General features: G+C 40.8%; 1 protein-coding gene across 1 annotated transcript in view; it reads right to left on the bottom strand.

The window, feature by feature from the left end:
- Dner (delta/notch like EGF repeat containing) overlaps positions 1-20,950 on the bottom strand; it is a 196,124-nt gene that overhangs the window by 12,856 nt on the left and 162,318 nt on the right. Inside the window, exons 10-11 of the mRNA XM_059278712.1 lie at positions 15,402-15,515; positions 6,102-6,233 (exon numbers count right to left, since the gene is read on the bottom strand). Of these exons, the coding sequence (XP_059134695.1) occupies positions 6,102-6,233; positions 15,402-15,515 (246 nt within the window). The remainder of the gene's footprint in view (positions 1-6,101; positions 6,234-15,401; positions 15,516-20,950) is intronic.

Genomic DNA, 20,950 nt, shown 5'->3' on the forward strand with positions numbered 1-20,950 from the left:
CAAGCCGGAAATGCACAGCTCTGTTTCATGAGTAATGAATTGGAGATGCCATTAAGGTACCCCAGTGACAGCGACACCAGAGAGTTATACTTGGTACAAAAGTTTTTGGTTATTAATTTTAGGCTGGCATTTATTGAGAGTTCTGTCTATGCTGGACACAACTCTATGCATTTCAAGTGTTGCTCATTTATAGATGTCACTGACATCTCCATGTTATATGGGAAGCTACTGAGACCTTACAAAGAACAATATGCCCAAGATGATGTGTAGTAAGTAGTAGTATCTGGCTGGTTCTAAAGCATCACACTTCAGTAATCAAACATAATAAAACTGCTTGGCTGTAGTTGGGTTAATTTCTGTGTTCTCTATTCTGTGCCAAAGGAAAACAGAAAGTATCTTCAATAAATGGTGTGGGCTCTTCTAATAAGTGGGTCAGCAGTAGAGATAAATGCTGTATTGTCACCCTGTATGACTTGTGGGGCAGCAGCCAGGTAGCATCTTGAGAGAGATTCTCGTGCTAAAACAGTGAGTGACAGGAGGCTGGAGAAATGCCTCAGTGGGTAAGAGCACTTGCAGCTCTTGCTGAGGACCCAGATTCTATTCTCAGCACCTACAGGGTGGCTCGAAACAGTTTGTAACACCAGTTCAGGGGATCCGTAGCCTCTTCAGGTACTAGGTATGCACATACAAGCATGCAGACAAAACACGCTGACACATAAAATAACTGAGCTACAGTGGGGGCAGAGAACATCCCCAGGTCAGGGAGTCTCTCCATTTGGCCTGCCATTGCCCCTGGGTGAGGAAGGCCTGGAGAGGCAATTCTAGAGAACAGGAGAGGAGTAGATTATGACAAAGGAAAGGACAGGGACAGCAGGGCTTGGCTAAGGCTGGGAGGTGCATATGGAGAGGTAGCCTGCCTTTGGTGACTGTGGACAGAGCTCATCAGCTGAGCTCTGAGCATGGAGTTTGATGATGCTAAACTTGAGGCCAGTGAGTTGATCAAATTCTAAAGCCACATGTCTGTCCTTCACAGCTGTCAACCTTGAGAACTCTAAAGTTCCAGAACGGGGTACCCAGGATTCGCAGAGCCATTTTCCTCCAGCAGGATGATTCAGACTCAGGAGGTCTTGAAAGTATGAAGATGGGCCTCTGCCTAGACCAGTCTTGGTGCCATGACTGCCTCCTACACACCTATGCACTTGGGGGACATCTCCAACTCAAACATCAGCCACTTGAGGACTAAGACCTGGGGAGTCTCAAGAGACAGTGAGTCTGTACATTATACGGAAAGGAAAGCTGAATATGGTCCACAGAGAGAGGTCCCTGTGCAATGAAAATTGCTTCCATCAAGACTACTCTTCAGACTTTAAGGAGCCCACAGTTTAACTGACATCCACCTCCATCACTCTAATTTTCAAGGACCAACAAATAAGCTGGCCCAACACTTCATCATTCTGTTCTTTCTTGGTAAGCCCTGAAATGCTCCCTTATTGAGACTTTTATTTTACATGTATAGGTGTTTTGTGTGCATGTGTGTATGTGTACCATATACATGCAGAGCTCATGGAACCCAGAATAGGGTCCAGATTCCCAGGAACCAGAATTAAAGACTGTTGTGAGCTGGCGTGTAGGAGCTGGGAACCAAACCACCTGTGCCTTCTGAAAAAGCAGCCAGTTCTCTTAACAGCTCAGCCAACTCGCCAGTCCCCACCCTCTTACTGTGTATGTATTTAGATGAGTCTTACTTTGTTGTATTTTTAAGAGTTTTTATGCTTTTATTTGTTATTCCCCTCCATGTCTTTATCTAATTCTGTCTATAAATTTTTCCATTAAAAGGGAATATTTTTCTTTTTTCTATTTTTCTCTATTTTGTCCTCTCTGTTTCCTGCTTTTTCATTTCTTTCTACATTTAGTTGTTGTAGAATATTAAGATGTGTTATATTTGTATATGCTGTGGAACATTTGTTTAATGATGTAAATATGTGTTGCATTCTTTTATGTTGTATCTTTTTAACTCTGTAAAGCTATGTTACTTTGACTGTCTAAAACACTCAATTGATCTAATAAAAAGCTGAACAGCCAATAGGGAGACAGGAAAAAGGGTAGGCAGGGCTGGCAGGCAGAGAGAATAACTAGAAGGAGAAATCTGGGAAAAGAAGAGCAAGAGAACAAGGAGAGAAGGACACTAGGGGCCAGCCACCCAGCCACACAACCAACCATGGAGTAAGAGTGAAAGTAAGGTTATAAAAGTAAGAAAAGGGCCGGGCAGTAGTGGCGCACGCCTTTAATCCCAGCACTCGGGAGGCAGAGGCAGGCGGATCTCTGTGAGTTCGAGGCCAGCCTGGGCTACCAAGTGAGTTCCAGGAAAGGCGCAAAGCTACACAGAGAAACCCTGTCTCGAGAAAAAAAAAAAAAAAAAGTAAGAAAAGGAGAAAGCCCAGAGGCAAAAGGTAGATGGATAATTTAAGATAAGAAAAGCTGGCCAGAAACAAGCCAAGCTAAGGCTGGGCATTTTTAAGAAAGAAAAAGACTCCATGCGTTTATTTGGGAGCCGGGTGGTGGGCCCCTAAAAGAGTCAAAGAGTAAAAAAAACAACCAACTACATTTAGTAGTATTCTGAATTCATTACTTTTAATACTATCATTTTTTAATATTTTATTCCCCTTATAGCTTCCTAATTTACCTTCTGAGCTCTGTCATTAATGAGAAATCACTTTTTATTTTCCTTTGCTTTAAATTACTTTCTCTTGCTCCTCTCTCCAGCTTTCTCCACCCACCTCCCTTCTTTCTCCTTCTGATGATTTAACCTTGCTTCTCTCTCCTATTTTGCTCCCTTCTCGACTCCTTCCCTTATCTCATTCATTTACTATTTCACACTTATTTATTACAGGTAGTTTTTTAGCATCGTGTCATATTCTACAGTGGTTTTGCCATTTTCAGTTTTATATTCATTGATGATGAATTGATGTGCTATATCTGATTTTTAAGTTTATTTCTGTATTTTATATAGTGTGATATAATTGTTTCTCAAAACAGTTTGTTCTCTTCCCACCTACTTGTACTGGGGAATTGAGCCTTCAAAATAGGCTGTATAATAAAAACACAACACACTTCCCAAACACAGAAGAGATATTCAAACCAATAGATGCATAGATTGCAACAAAGAAGTGTAAGGAACTTAAGAAACCAAGGCAACTTGACTCCTCCAAATGATCCTAACTCCACAACCACTGAACCCACTGAACTCACCTGGCTAAAGTACCAGGTGGAGACTTCAAAATATTTCTGGTAAGAATAATGAGTGATTTGTGAAAGAATATAAACAAAGAGATGAATCTAGTCCAGGGCCTGGAGAGGAAAGTCAGCAACATAGAGGGAAAATGAGAGGAAAACGAACAGAACATCAGCCATGTGGATGAAAAAGTCAGCAGCACAGAAGAAAGTCTCAGCAAGCAAATGGAGATTCTGAAAAAATAAACAAATGGGAATGTTGGAAACAAAAAAATCCTCAAAAATCAAATTTAAAAACAACAATGGAATGCATGACCAATAGCCACAACCAAGCAGGAAAAAAAGACTCTAAGGGGTAGAGGGCAGGTTGAAGAAACACTACAATCAAACATCTATAACAAAAAGTAAATAAATTAAAAGAGCACGACCACAAGATCTAAAAACTCTAGAATATGGTCAAGAGACCAAACCTGAGAATCTAAGGGCTGAAGGAATTGAGATGAACACTAAAGGCATAGCAATTATAGCCAACAAAATTATAGCAGAAAATTCCCAAGTCTGGGAAAAGAATCAGACATTCAAACACTAGAGGCATCTAGAACCCCAAATGGACTGACTAGAAAAGTACATCTCCTCAACAGATTACATTCAAGATGTCAAAAATACAATGCAAAGCAACACTATTAAAAGCTGTAAGAGAAACAACTCCCTACAAGTGCAGAAACACCAGAATAACCTTAGATCTCTTATCAGCAACCCTCAAAGCCAGGGACTCATGAAACAATAGATTTCAAGGCCTAAAAGTGGTAAATGTGAACCCAGATTGCTATACCCAATTAGGAGTACATGAACATCATCCTAGGAAGGATTAACATCCATCCCGGTTCTAGATGGAAACATACTAGCTTTATCAATTCAGGAGACCATTGTTTGCATGTTTAACATACAAAAAAGGCAGCAACAGTTAGCATCAGTCCATAGAAGAACTACACCAAAGTTCCTTATACATTAGCTAAGCTTCTACTCTTGAAATAAAATTTAGAATCTTTGGCTTGGTAGAATAATACATCTACATCACTGACAAAAATAAAAACTTCAGACCTCTTACAAATTTAGGGAATGATCACAAACAGACTCATCTTCTGATGTTCAAGCATATCTCCTAATCAGTAATGTCTTCACAGAAGATTGTTCTAAGATAACAGAGGAAATTATCAGAATGGAAATAATGTCATGCTCAGCCAGTTTCACCAGAGAGGCTAATGCAGAAAGATTATGAGTCTAAGGCTGGTCTGGATTTCATAGTAAGACCATCTCTTACAGCCAACAAAAATGGAGTCACTTGTGCCAACCCTTTCAAAAGTAACTGAAGCCGAGATGCTATGGTGAGGTGGTTCTTATGCATGGTTACCAGATACTATCTTCTAATCTTGGCTCTTCTTTTTATAATAGTTGTCTCAGGCATGGGCATATTTCAGGAATTTTCACATCAAATCCCTCAAGATGGAGGTCTAAAAACAAATTGTAACCATTTTGTTATGAAAGAAAGTACACTAAAGAGAGATATTTGTGTCTCTCCTTTTGGCTATCATACTATTATAACAGTAGACTCCAACAAATTGTAATTTGCCCAGGACTCTCTTTCTGGATGAAGGGAATGCCCAAAGTCCTGCTATGGCCAGAAGAGGAACTTGTCTATCAAGAAAAGATTGCACAGTTTTGCCACCTTGTCAGACCATCTTACAGAATGGACTAGAGCTGAGACACTGATGTCAAAGATGAAGGGACCACACCTTGACCGGGAGAGCTCAACCTCAGGTGGTTTTCCTCAGGAGCCACCCACTTTGATTTTGTTGTTTGTTTGTTTGTTTGTTTGTTTGTTTTTGAGACAGGGTCTATGATTGGAACCTGTGGATCACGGATTTGGCTAAATTAACTGGCAAACAAACCTGAAGGATCCTCATATGTTTGCCTCAAAGCATTAGGGTTATAAATATATGGCTTCTTATGTAGGATCTAAACTCAGTCTGCATACTTGTCCAGAAAGCACTTTCCTGGCTGAGCCATCCCCCTAAGCCCTAGTTACTCTTATCCCTCAAAGAGTACAGTCAGCAGTGAGAAGGTTCAGGAAGAAACACTTTTTGAACACCATTCCAATGAAGAGAATCATCTAGAATTGGGAGACAGCACTCCCCAAGCCAGCCTGGTTGAATAAGATGAAGCTTTTCTGCCCTGAGTAAATAAGAAAATGCCTCTCAATGGTGAATATCGGTCAGTTTTCAAAACAGATAAAAACAAAATCCCATGTCAGTCACTGTCACCTCCATCAGGGTACTACACTGTTCTAGTACATCAAACCCTGATCCTGACATATCCAAAGTTCAGTTTATTCACCCACAGCCCATTGCTTTTCAGCTCTTCTTTCCATGTTCATCCTTACTGGACTTTTCTTCTTCAAACAACTGAAGGAACCTGCTATATTCAAAGACATTTGAAAACAAGAGGCAACATGAATTCAAATCCTGTGTTGCTTTTTAAACTTTCCAGAACAGAGAATGCATTTTTTTCAGTATTTTAATACTTGTCTGTTAAGCACATTTTTTGGCTGACTGAGTAGCAGTGAACTTTGGATGACATCTGAAGATGCTCATCGCCAGTGGAAAGGCTGCACACAATCTCAAGGAGCAGGCATGCTGGACAGCAAGAGACAAAAGTACCACTTGGACTCTGGAGACAGGGACAACTGAAGTGGTCCTTCTGAGTCTCATGGCTTCACTGTCATTGATATGGGGGCTTTCTGGTCATAGTTAGTATCCTCTTCTTGCTGAAGGAAAAACCTACACTAAGTAGCTCACAGCTGAAATACTTACGGATTTCACAGTTTGCTCCCACCCAGCCATGGGGGCAGTGGCAGGTATAACCATTGGGCTGATCCAAGCAGGTTCCAGCATGGTGACAAGGGTTACTGTCACATTCATTGATGTCAATGTCACACTCTTCACCTAGGAGGTTAAAGAAAAGTAACAGTGATTGGCTGTACCCATATTCCCATGAGTTCCTTGAAAAAAAAAGAAAGAAAGAAAGAAAGAAAGAAAGAAAGAAAGAAAGAAAGAAAGAAAGAAAGAGAGAAAGAGAGAAAGAGAGAGAGAGAGGGAGGGAGGGAGGGAGGGAGGGAGGGAGGGAGAGAGAAAGAGAGAGAGAGAAAGAAAGAAAGAAAGAAAGAAAGAAAGAAAGAAAGAAAGAAAGAAAGACAGACAAGAACACAGGCTGATGATCATGACCTCCAGCCACAGAGCCCTACCTATTATTTGTACAAAGTAAAGGACTCTTGGAAAATTCCAGACAAGGAATTTTTCACTTAAGTAAAACTGAATAAAGAAAAGGCATTGCTAAGAAGACTTTCTCTTTGAGTCCAGAAGAAGTAAAGTTATTCTCACATCTGAATAAACCTTTGGAGGTTGACCTGAAAAGCAAACATAGGTTCCCAATGTTGATAAGTCTACTCTACTTTGGAGTCAGTAGCTGAATTTCATGCTATTTTCTGAAGTTCCAGGAAGCAAAACACTCACAGTTTATGATTATTTTGTAGCCAAGTATTTGAGTGTGCTGGTTTGGACACTGGCTCTTTAGTGGACACAGTTGTATACCAGTTTTAGTCCTTTGTGAAAACTGATTCTCCTTTCTTAATCCCTCTATATGCTTGGATTCTGCAGGAAAGGGACTGAAAATCTCAGGGGGAGCATCAGGCCTGATTAGAGTGATGATTAAAACATGAGATTAGCCTAAATCTGACACACTCCTTCCTGGTGGTCCAAAGGGTGCTAACATCCACTCCAGTATGTTCTTCCCCAACAAAAATGGCCAGACCCTGCTGAGACCCAACATCCTGGACTTTCTGACCTGCCTACAGAACCTGCTGTAACATGCCAAACTAGCATACAAGCCAATATCACTGTGATTCAAACATCCCCATATAGGAAGTATCTTGCTGGCAAAAATTTCATAAACAAAAGACATCCTTGAACAATTTTACAGCCATCACAAGGAACAGATACAAGATGAATACACTCTTTAAACCTAAGGGCCTCTCATCAAAGCTGAAGAGGATACTTTACACCAAGGCAATCTCTCTTAAAAGGAAAAAAATGGAAAAGACGATTTTTAAAAATAAGCCCTCATTTGCTTAGATACATACAGAAAGGGAAGAAAAAAAGAAAAAAACAACACTACTCTAATCATCACAATCAACTAACAGCAAAACCAAATATTTTGTTCCCATCTTCAGAAGGCAACATTTCGGTGTCTTCAGGTAATTACTTCCAGGATTATTTAGCATTAAATTGCTTTTCTATCTATTGTTGGTTTACTTCACATTATAAAACTACCACATGTTCCTCACAGATCATTTCAGAGGAAGAATCTCACACTGAAAGATTTCATGTCTGTTCTGTTTCACACTCTTTGTGTACCTGGCATCCCACTACTGCAAGTCAAATCTGTCGAACAACACTCACTGTCTCTGGGTCATCCTAAAATGATTGCAATCCAGTCACGTCGGGTAAATTTGGTTCTTGCAATAAAGATAGTAAATTATATCAATAGAAAGGACAAAAATTGGTTGTCTCACGCTAACCTGTTTTAACCTGTTTAAAATGTGATCTCTCTGTCTCAGTGGGGTGATCACTCTAAGAGGAGAAGGGCATTGACTGACTACACCATTACAGATGGCATCACATAGTAGACTGGTTGAAAAACACATCAATTGAGAAAGGCTGAATGAAGGACAAAAATCAAAGCTCTGACAGATAAATAGTGCCACTTCCCACCCATTTAGGAAACCAGCCTTAATGGAGATATTTACTGAACAATAGCTTGCTTCAGCTGGGAATCCAGACATTGAAAATTCTAAAATGAGACACCCATGACCTGAACAGCAATGGTGATAAAAAACAGCCTGGCTCTTCCCAACCTTCACAGTCACGGTTGGGCACACCCCAAAGCCCTACTCTGCTCCAGCAAGCCCAAGGTCAATGCCACACCCTCTGTGTACCACATGACCTTAAACTCATGGCAGGCCTCAAGCTTCAGCTTCCCAAGTGTTGAGATTGCAAGCAAGGCCCCACCACACCCAGGCAAGCATCAGTCTTTCCATGCATTTTAACACACTGACATTATTTCCAGTCAACATGCATTTTGTCTTATTTCACTAGAAGGGCTCTTAGTGCTAGTTGTGTGTGTATTTTCTAATTGTCAGTTTAATGAGTCTAAGATTTTGTGGGTCTGAGACAGTTGTCTTTCTAGCTGACTTGCTTATTATTTTCTTTCACCTAAATTAGAAAAAAAATGCAATGCTCTTAAATGACTGCTATTCTTGGAAAGCATTTGTGAAGAGATGCAAAACGACTTTTCTCCTTGACTAAGGATAACAAATTAGACCTGAACAAGTCTTTTACAATTTCCTCTCAATCTATTGTTCTCTCTCTCTCTCTCCCCCTCTCTCTCTCCTCCCCACTCCCTGTATCTCTTTCTGCACTCGTGTATACACACATGTGCATGTAGATGCCTGTAGGTTTACATATATGTGGAAGCCAGAGGTTGAAGTTTAGCATCTTTCTCTATCATTGTCCCTTTCTCTTAATGTGTATAAGTGTTTTGCCTTCATATATGTCTGTGTACCACATGCATACCTGGTGCCAGAAGAGGCCAGAAGAAGGTATCGGTTCCCTGGAACTGAAGTTATAAATGGTTGTGAACCACCATGTGGTCTCTGGACAGCAAACTCAGGTCCTCTGGGAAAACAGCCAGTGCTTTTATCTGCTCAGCCATTTCTCTAGCCTCCATCTTATTCTTTGAGACAAGGTCTCTCACTGAATCCAGAACTCACTAACTAGCTAGACTGGCTAGATAGTTAGTAAGCCATGGGGACCCCCCTGCTTTCTCTGCCTTTCCCTTCCCAGTGCCCCACTTTTCACACTGGTGCTGAAGATCCAAACTCGGGCACTTACACGGCAAGCACTTGACAAGCTGAGCCATTTACCATGCCCTCAACCTACTGTTTTCTAAGATGCAATGTGGATAATATGTATATTGGGTAGTACTTAGAGAAGGCTATAATCATTTGATTCATTTATAATGCTTTCCTTGGGTAAATTAGGAAATGTAAAACAACCAAATACTATCCAAAGTCATTATGGTTTGAGTTAGCAGAGTCTATGCTCAAAGGTATAGATGACAATCCCTGCAACCACAATATCTACATTAAACACATGCCAGGCTCTGGGCAGACTCTTTAGCTTGTTCCTTCATGCTTTAATAGAATTTTATTGTAGGTGAAGCAAGGTTCAAAACCATTATTTAGAACTTTTCCTATCACAGTGAAAAAACTGGAACCTGTCTTCACTACACCTATAAACTAGAAGACTGAATGAAATATATGAAAAATAAAACTCTTTTAATAACTAGACACCATGCAGTCCTAGGCTGCAAGAAGCAAAACATGGCAGCTAAGCATCACAGTCTCCCTGGACTTCCACCTGCAGCCAGATCTCAAACACAATGGTTTCACTGAGCTAAGGAGACAAAGATTGGAACTGATGAAAGCCAATATCATATGTAGGGAATGCTACTACAGAAGATAGTGCCCCTCAGCTAAATAAAGCATGTGAAATACTAAAGTACACTGTATCCCAGAATGATGCTATCTCACTAGAGTTTGCTATCAAATAGTGTGTGTGCATTGAATTCTAGAACCCTGGCAACTAGAGTGAGAGACCAACAGCTCCCAAACTTGCATCAGATGAGAAGGAATTCAAGGTTCACTACCCACAGTGCATCAGTGAAGCCACTAAGTGTCCCATCTTAAGAGCAGGACATAACAATCACTACAGTAGAGGGTCAAAACAAAAATGATCAACATAAAAAGATTAGCATTTAAAAAAAATATGGTCATATCACTCACCATGTTAACATACAATGGCCAGCATCCAAACAAATTTGGAGAAAAGGGTGCAGAGAGGATAAAGTGGTAGGAGTCTGTCAGCCACTTTCAACAGCCATGTGGTTACAGTAAATTTCAGGTATCAAGGCTGCATGGCAATCGAACAGACGCATCAATAAACAAAGAAGAAAGAAGAACTCAAAATAGACCCACGCAAATATTGCCAACTGATTTTTGACCAAGGTTCAAAAACAGTTCAATGAAAGAGAAACAGATGGCCTTCTTAACTAATGAAGCAACATTTAAAAGGAAAAAAATAAGTAACATCTAGTTGGAAAAGTCCATGATGGAACGCAGTCTATGAAGAAAAGTAACTAGACCAGAGAAGCCTCACTGAAGAGAAGGGGAGCTGCTGACCTAGTAACTTTGAAAATGAGTTGCAGTGGGATGTTGCTGTTGTTGTTTGAGACAGGGTCTGATGAAGCCCAGACTGGCCTTGAACTCATTATGTAGCCAAGGATGATCTTGAACTTGTGATCCTCCTGCCTCTACCTCTGGAGTGCTATGAATATAGGCTTGAACCACTATGTCTGGCTTAGGCCTGGCTAAACTAAATGAAAATGAACTGTAAGCAGACCCTGTATTCTAGTTTGAAAAGTGATTTTCTAAAAGAACATAAGGTAGCAATTTTGATACTGCACATGTTGGAATTGAATTATGAAGTGAATGGATACTGGGAACCACTAATACATTGCTATTATTGTGTGTTGAGGCTGGTATGGATAAATTAAAGACCAAAATGATCCCGGTGATGCAGGATTAGAGTTTGGAAATCACTATGAATTCCCATTAAACTTAATATAGGTATAGAGCGCTGCATAGTAAGATGTATGTGCACCATATGCCCATATTAGTATATATACATAGACTCTCTTACTTGTCAGCCAAGAGGCTCTGAAAACAGTAACATCTTACAGCAGCAAGTACTTTTAGGGCCCAGATATTTATTTCAATCATTCTCCAATAAGGAGCCAGGGGACCTTGGAGAAATGGATGACTCCAGGATGAGGGCAGGAAATAAATAAGATGAGACCAAAGAGTCTTAAAACATCAGGAAGTATGCAAGTGCTGAAACACAACACAACCAAGCAGCAGCTCCCACACACACACAGGGATATGTGGAAGGGGCACAGGAGTCAAATGAAAGACCTCCAAGTGCCCAAAGTGGGAACATTGTGAGCAATAAAACAAACTAAAAAGTGTCCTGTAACACAAGTCATACACTAAGTACACTAATTCATATAAATAAATGATTGAACAAACTAATAAATGGGAAAGAATAAATAAATCTCTCATGGGGAAGAATTCCAAATAGTCCTTTAGCTACCCCACCCTCATAGGGGAGCATAGCCCCTACTCATTAAGGGTTGGCTATGCCAAGTGACTTCCTTCCACACAGTGCAGCATGGTACAGGAGGGAACATGAAATGATGGTGGAAAACCTAATGAACACCATCTCAGTTAGTGACAAAGCCATCAGTAACCATGAACTATGCTGATAGCAGGAGGCCTTGATACGGTGTGACAGGATTAGAAAATGTACAAAAGACATGAAGAAACCTTTTGCCATGGAGGATATTCAGATAACAAAAATTTTAAAAAAAACAAAAATGTTTATCATCATGTTGCCATAGAGAAACTCAAGCTAAGGCCATAGGGAGCTCTCACTATACAGCTAACAGATTAACAAAGCCTTGGAGGAAAGGGTGGATGCCAAGCCAATAACTGAAAGATGGAGAGGATGAATGCTGGGTGATGGTCCTTTGGAGAGAACTGTGTGGAATGCCAGGCTTGAAGAGCAGGAAAGCTCTCTCAGTTTGGAGGGAAATGGGACATTGGATTGAGTATTTACTTAGATGACTATTATTTATCTAACTCACTCTGCTCCACTAATGAAGAGGTTCTCAAACACTCACTAGTTTGCCAATTGCAAGTCTTATTAAATCTCAGACACATTAAGAGAGAGGCAGGTAAACAAGAAAAAAAAGCGGGGGAGTCAGGGACTGGAGAGATGGCTCCAGAGGACCTGGGTTCAATTCCCAGCACCCACATGGTAGCTCACAACTACCTACAACTCCAGACCCAGAGGATCCTACACTATCTTCTGGTCTCTGTGGGCACTAGGCACACATGGTGTACATACATTCATTCAAGGGATCAAAATTATTCCACAGTTTCCAGACAGAGTAAATTATAGTGGCAATAATATCATCTGAAATGATATCTAACATTTAAACACTTAAATCAGAAAACAAAGGACAATCTATGAGTTTGGTATGTGCTTGATATCTCTAAGACAGTTTACTAAATAGGCAGTTGGAGATTCAATAAGTATTCTGCAGTAAATATTCCATTTTCTCACCTAGAAAATTATCAAAGTAAATTTCAAATACAATAAAGATTTAAATACTCAAAAATAACTCATACATGGTTATAATGATATAAGAGGATATTAATGAAGCCTCAGTAGCTAAAGCATTTGATAAACAAGAACAAAAAGAAGGGAGAAATTAAGATTTAATTATGTAAAGCTGAAATATGATTCATGGAAAACAAAATGCTCTATACACATTTGAAAGGCAAGTAACAAAGGAAAAATATTTATAGCCTTGATCGATAAAAGGCAGTGCACTCAAACTAAGTGGCTAGAAAGAAAAATCAGTGTGAATGGCCCAGCAGAAAAGACAAAGTTATGAGAAGGGCGTTCATAAAATAAGGAACACAAATGACAAGAAATATGTTTTTAAAGCTCTCAACTCTTTGAGCATCAGACCTACAAATTAAAAATAACACTGTTGCCTACCAGAACGACAAATCTGGAGTGTCTGTGTCAAGACAAGGAAAAAACAGTCATGTCATTAGGTATGAAAGTTGGCATTTGTATTATATATAATATATATATATGTGATATACACATATATCATATATAACATATATATAATAATCTGTTCTCCTGGACCCCTGGGTTTCTATTCCTAGAGAATTGTACTAAAGGGGCGGGGAGCATGTATAGAAAAATACACGTGTAAAAACATCCCTTTCATTATTATTTGTAATTTGGAAACATTCTTAACTCCCAAAAATAAAATTGAAAATGAATTAAAAATAAATCATGACATCTCATAGAATGAACTACAAGCCAACCAATAAAAATGCTTTAAAAATAAAGACCTGGGATCCTCTTCTATTCATAGACTTTCAGGAAAACTCTTGTATGTCAATATATTAATAATGTTATTTCCCAGCAGTATGATGTTAACCAGTGAGTTATTTCAATAGCTTTATATCTCCTAATGTCTTCTATGCTTTATTTTTTATTACTGGTAAGATAGAAATATCTGGAAAAGACCCAGAAATCTGCCCCCAATATATTTTTGCCTCTACTACCTGATATATAAATGTCTCTCTGTGTTTATAAAGCACCAGATAAACAAAACCATCTGCAAATCATTTTCTGGAGCAAGCCCACTTCTCAGTCTCGGGACAACCCGGAAGGAAAACACAGGGTGTGAAACAGATAAATAGAAGAAAACTCAGAAGGTGATCCCCTGCCAGCTGCTGGCTTCCCCGGGAAGGACTAGAGAGTGGACTCTGCAAAGTGCTGTAGAGTTTCAAGGGGGTCACAGTGTCCTGGAAGGAAAGGTCAAGCCTAGCTAGGTAGTCCCCAGCAGAGGACGCCATGTGATTCTCTGCAGAGCATCTGCCTTCTTCCACGTGCCGTCTTCTCCCGGACCCATAGTGGAGGAATCCTCCACCTTAGTGACTTAACAACATACCAAAAGAATACACCTTGTGTTCTTTTTATGTGCATGTATGTGTGTATCATGTATGTGCATGAACATATGGACACGCATGTGTTTGGGCATGAATGTTCACGTGTGCTCATGTATGTGGGCCCCAAGGGACAACCTTGAATGTTGTTCTTCAGGTACCAATCACCTTCTGCTTTGAGACAGGGTCTTCCACTGGCCTGGAACTTACCAAGTGGCTAGGTTAGCTGGTCATTGAGCTCAGGGGACTTGCCTGTCTCCCCTTCCCAGCTCTGGGAGGACAAGTGTGCCCCTTGCTCAGCTTTTGTATGTGGGTCCCAGTGACATCACTCAAGTCCTCGTGCTTATACAGTAAGCATTTTACCTACTAAGCTGTGTTCCCAGCCCCTGATCTTATTCTTTAGTTTTCAAGACTTCTGAGTTCTACGGGGGAAATCAAGGTTAATATTTGGAATACTCTGGACTCTCATGGTTTCAGACTTCCTTTGAGAATCTGATAAAAACTGAGAACATCTCAGCACACACATCCAACATAACATTTTATTTCTTTTTTTTTTTAATTTTTTTTAAGGTTTATTTATTTATTATGTATACAGTGTTCTGCCTGCATGTGTCCTTGCAGGCCAGAAGAGGGCACCAGATCTAATTGCAAGTGGTTGTGAGCCACCATGTGGTTGCTGGGAATTGAACTCAGGACCTCTGGAAGAGCAGTCAGTGCCCTTAACCACTGAGCCATCTCTCCAGCCCAACATTTTACTTCTACATTTACAGATTTGCAAGCTCCCTGAGCTCAGGAGGGTGGGGGCTTGGACAAAAACAAAAAACATGTTAGCTTAGATTCCCCCAATATAGAAGCCACTCCCTGACAGTGTTCAGAAGCCATCAAGACTAGGGTGACCCCAGCTCCTGTGTCCGCAACTGTCCCAGCCCACTCTAGCTACCACTCCAGTCTGTCCCCACATTCCCATTTGATCCTGAAACCTTCCTTCCCCAACACCACCCACTGACTATAGTTCTCAAAATTCTGTTACTTTTACAGCATTCAATAAAAATAAAACAGTGTCTGAATGGAGTTCACACAGAAAACACTCGATCCTGCCCACTTCATACCACATTAACACTAACACTGCCAAGTGTTCTCATAAAGGCTCCTACTCTGCAAGTGTGCAGTGATGGCAGTGTCAGCAAATCTAAACGACAAATGCTGGATTCAGAAGCACCTAGTTTAATGACAACATAGTCTATTGTTTTAAAATAGATCTCATTGAAGCCATGTCTCCTGACATCTCTCAACAGCACCCCTGCTTTGCAATTGCTCATGGCAGAGGGTTTGGGGGTTGTCTGGCCTCGGCAACAGTGGGGACTATGTTGTGAGTTTGAAAACACACTCATGGATTGCTCACCTGTGAACCCTGGTGCACAGATGCATGTGCCATTCAGGCCCTCGCTGTCACAGGTACCTCCGTTCAGACAGCTGATGTTAGCACAGGGGTCCTTGTACAGTTCACAGTGTGTTCCTGCAGAAAAGCGAATAAGAAAGGGTGACCCATGGAGTACTCTCCGATCCCTGTAGTCTTCAAAAGGAAGGTGCTTCACCACATGTGACAGTATTAGGACAGGTTCTTGTTTGTATATGTGTGCATGTGTATGTGCCTCTGTGTGTGTGTCATGTATGTGTGTGCATGTGTGTGCATGTCTATGTGTGCATGTATGTATTGTGTGTGTGTGTATGCCTGTGTGTGTATTTGTGTGGGTGTGTGCACGTCTGTGAATGCATGTCTACGTGTGGGTGTTTGTGTGTGTGCTTGTTTGTGCATGGGTGTCTATGTGTGCATGTGTATGTGTACATCTGTTCTTGTATGCACATGAGTATGTATGTGTACACTCCTTACTTTAGAATATTATAAAAATGTGCCTTATTAGAAAATAACAAATTTAACCCCTGTCCATAGGCTCTACTAAGAAATTTTATCTGCATTTTCTCTGCATATCCCAAAGCCTATGACATAGAAATCCAAAACCTGAAAGTTAAGATTTTTTTTCCTATGGATGGGCCCCCACACGCATGCACATATGGGCAGCAGTAATTGACTTCAATGAGTTACCCAAAAACAGAGAAAGAAAAGGAAAACATGAAGTTAGAGGGAAGTATTGGGCAGACATGGGAGAATTTGGGAGGAGATGGAGTATATATGATAGTATTTTATTGTGTGTATATATAGAATTCTCAATGAATTTAAAAAAAAATCTCGATGGCAAATGCTGAGTCTCAAAAAAAAAGTTAGCCTGAGAAACATTTCAATGTAGCTGGAGGCTTTTCTGCATCCTACCCAGTCCTGTAGCCGCTTATAAAACAATCACTCAGAGGCTTATATTAATTATAAATGTTTGGCCCATTGGCTTATTACTAACTAGCTCTCACAAGTTAAATTAACCCATTTCTATTAATCTATATTTTGCCATGTGGCCATGGTGTTACCGGTCTGCTGGTACCTTGCTCATTGGGTGACTGGATGGCGTCTCCCTCAACACCACCGTTTCTCCCTGTATTCAGTTTGGCTTTCCTGCCTAGCTATTTTCTGCCATGCCATAGGCCAAAGCAGCTTTATTCATCAACCAATGAGAGCAGCACATATTCACAGCATGCAGGAGGACATCCCACATCATTTCAACATTGTTGAATGACAACAAAGGGAAAATTAGGAGCCAGATGTTCCAAGGGTCCGAGCTCTACTTGGAGACAAGAAGAGGGGAGAGGGGACCTCTCCAAGCTTGGACTTCACACTCAAAAGTAAATCAACACATGCTAAAGTTTTTAGGCACCCTGACAGCACATGTCTCAAGCCCTCTCTGTGTGCCTTATGTCTGATTTATTCCTCACTGCAACACCCAGGAGACAGAGGCCCTCATTCCCTATCTCATGGAGGGGAAACTGAGGCAGCAAAGGAAAGGAGTTGGTACTCAGATCCGCAGGTGATCCCTATTCAAAGCATCCACTTGCAGGAGAGTTTACCTCAGAGCCACACATGGAGTTCAGCACCCACTGAACAAAGACAAGGCATAAAGATCTAAGGGGTCAATGAGATGACTTAGCAGGTAAAGGGGCTTGCCACCATGCCTGGGCATATGAGTTCAATTCCCAGAACCCACATGTAGAAGGAGAGAACTAATTCCCACAAGCTATATCCTCTGACCTCCTTGCATGTACTTGTGACATACATGCCCACACACACAAATAAATAAATGTAATTAATTGTTTAAGTGTTGGAGAAAATGGAAAACTTCACTTGTATAAAAGGAAAAATAGGATGTTTGCCTGTGTACATACAAATGTCTGAGTGAGGTTGGATTACTTCCAGAACAGACTGCTTTCATTTCACAGCTATGTGTTTCTGCTTTATTTACCCCTCCCACCTTTTTCACAATAAATATATATTATTTTTTAATTAATAAATGAAAAACCCAGTACTACTTGGGAGGTGGGATATCTGCTAGAAGGCCAGAGTACAAGATGGATGCACAGATTTCTTCCCCTCCCTCCCTCCCTCCCTCCCTCCTTCCCTCTCTCCCTCTCCCTTTTCCCATCTCCCTCTTTTCATCCTACATCCTTTGGAGTAGAAGAAAAATTACATACTGATCTAGGTGAGGACGCAAACAATGAAATGCTCATTCTCCCTGACTGCCTCAAGAAAAAGAAGCATAAAGCAAATCTCAGCGATCCGATGCTGACTTCCCTTGCACTCCACTTCCTTCCGCAGCTCATGCTGCACTAGTGACTGCCACACCCAGTGACTCATCCTGTGGGCTCTGACATCTTGCTGGCCTTCTCCTCTCCTTTCTTTGGCACTGCCTTAAGAAATGAGGCTCAAGAAAGGGGGACAGAAGAAAATAAAGCAGGACTTCCTGCCTACATCCACACAAATGCCCTACTTGAGCAGAGCATTTAGAATGACAGCCCTTGATTTTGGTTCTGCCTCACCTGCCATATTCAAGGATTGCTCAGCATCACGCCTGGGGTTTTTCTTAAGTGTTTTTCAGATCTCAGCTTTCTCGTACCTCGCTGCCTTACCTGCAGGAAACAGTCACTCATAACATGACCTAACTCCCTCTCTGTGTCAGAGCCTTGAAGGGAATCTCCCTGTCTGGGGAATGTGAAACTTTCTTCTTCGTTTGGGTGTACAGGATCTCTCCTGCAGTTTCTATTTCTAGAGGCTGGGGATGTAACTCACCCAGTGTTTGATCCCCAACACCACAGAAACTAGACATGGCAGCATACACAAGTAATCCAAAGTTTGGGGCAAGAGAAACAAAAGTTTAAAGCTATACTTGGCTCCATATCAAATTCAAGAACTCTAAGAGAGGAGAGAGAGAGAGAGAGAGAGAGAGAGAGAGAGAGAGAGAGAGAGAGAGAGAGAGATCCTCAGGTAATAACACACCCATTGAATATCCAACACAAAATGGCCAGCCCTGAAAACATCCACATACAAGTAACATTATATGAACTGAGCAGGTTGTGTTTATATATTTTGAAACTATATAGATGTGTATATGTGTGTTGATATATGTTTATAAACATATATAGTTATATAAACAGTAAAAGAAAAAAGAAGCCAAGAATCTGAAAGAGAGCAAAGAGAATGTATAGGAGGAATTGGAGAGAGAAGAGGGAAGGGGAAAAGGATGTAATTATGTTATAATCTCAAAATAATTTTTAAAATCAATTAAAAGAGGGTGCAGCAGAGTCCTCTCTGCTTCAAAATATTTATCTCAAAGATCATAAGTTTCCACTGGGCTGATCAATAGGAACCAGACAACAAAAAGACCCAGCTGTAATGTGAAGTAAAGCCACCACCAAAGTTCAGGGTGAAGTCCAACAGACCTGAATAGCTACAACAAGGCATTGCTCACTGGGCACCCAGCAATCGCTAGCCAGTCCAGCCAGGTCAATAAAACTAACTATATTTGCCAAATAAGGTTACAAAGCAAATTCTAGGCCAAAATTTATACATCATAAATCTATCTATCTATCTATCTAGCTATCTAGCTAGCTATCTAGCTAGCTAGCTATCATCTATCTAATATTTTTATTAGAATCTCACATAACCCAGGTTGGTTTCAAACTCACTATGTAGCCTATGATAACCTTGAACTTCTGATCCTCCTACCTCTACCTCTCAAGTACTGGAATTCCAAGTGAACAGTACCACAGCCAGTATATGTGTTCCTAGGGATTAAACCATGGGGACTTGTGAATTCCACATCCACAGACCTAAAAGTCTCCAAGAAGATAGACTTAATAAAAACACCCAAAGTTACAAGCATACAATTGCAATCTTTCATGGATTAGAATTTCTTTTCCTTTGGCAATAATTTTATTCACTGTTACTTTTCTTTTTTGATAGACAAGGCATTCCAGTTACCCGAGCATTTATTAGGAGATTTTTAGCAGCAAGGCTGGACAAAAGCTCATCTTAGCAGAAACATGCTTCCTATGAATTGGGAAGAGCTCACTGTCCTTGGTGCACACTTGAGTCATTTGCATTTCTCTAGTCTAAGCTTGGTGATCCTTCTATAAAAAAGATAGCCACATTGCCCTGTAGGTCATTAGAACAGAGTAGTGTTGCACTAGAGACTAAATATAGAGAGCAGATGGCCACGTTACTCATGATATGCCCAGGTGCTTCTCCTGTTCAAGCCTTCCTCTTGGATTCTAGGGCCACCTTCATACCTTCCCTGCCATTCCTTCGGATGCTCAGCCAGTACTGTCACAGGCATCCTGACTCCCTGACCAAACATACCTACCTTCACCTCCTCCCGGGCTGGACTTTGCCTGACAAAACTGAACTCCTCAGTCTATTCCCAAGACAGATGCCCTTTCCCTATAAAGGGAACCTTGACTCTGCCAGACAAAGCAGGTTTAGACATTGTGTACTGAAAACTTGCTGTGATTTTCATTGTCACAGAACTCCCTGGGTCGAATTCCAATGTATCCATTCTCCTCCTTGGTTCCTCCACAGATCTCTGAGCACCTTCAGAGCAGAGCACATATCTTAGTTCGTGGAAGAAATTGCAGCTACAGTACCATAGCCCTGTCCTCACAAGAACGATGACAGACAGACAGTGTACTTTGGCTGACATGCAGGTGAGATTGCCAGAGGAATGAGACATCGTTCCAAATTCCAAATGGGCCTCAAAAACATCCTACTTTGTCAGGGGAACCAGGTCCACACTGAAGCGAAGTCTGAGGACTGACATATGCATCACCCATTGGCAAGGGACTAAGCCCACACTATTATGAAACATGTTTAGTCTCAAGCAAAAATAAACTACAATTCAGTCAAAATGAATAATAATTCATACTTCCCAGATTAAGGGATGGACAATGATGTTTCTGGAAAATATTCTATTCCAATAGGGCTCTTTCCTGAATCTAGTTTTAAAATGATCTAGACTACAAAGAGCAATGTGCCAATTATATATCTTTGTTGTCCCAAATTAGTGTTTGAAAACTGAAAATCATTTATTTTTTTATCTCCCAGAAAAGTAAACTAGGTAATGACAATTAACTAAAATTATTCTTGGAGGACTATTGCTGTTTTGTTGCTGTTTTTTTTTTTTTTATTGATTTGCAGTGCCAAGGATTGAACCTAGGACCCTGAGCTTGCTAGGTAAGTACTCTATCCCTGAGTTACACCCACCCCAGCTGTGTCTTAGCACTTCAGTTTTACTTTGTGTCATCCTATTGTATTCAAATCCCACTTTCTCCTTGAAGACTTCCCCAGTTTTTCAATTGTTACTGAGCTCACCATCTTCTAGACCATTTCAGAAATGACAATTGCCATCTCCACCATAGACTTATTGTCCCTTATGTAGTTTATTGCGCACACCAGCCTCAGCCTGTTCTCCTAGTGAAGTGATGGACAGAGCTGGGAAAACTTGGACTTCACTCACT

The sequence above is a fragment of the Peromyscus eremicus genome, chromosome 13, assembly GCF_949786415.1.
Source record: "Peromyscus eremicus chromosome 13, PerEre_H2_v1, whole genome shotgun sequence".
Classification (NCBI taxonomy): Eukaryota; Metazoa; Chordata; class Mammalia; order Rodentia; family Cricetidae; genus Peromyscus; species Peromyscus eremicus.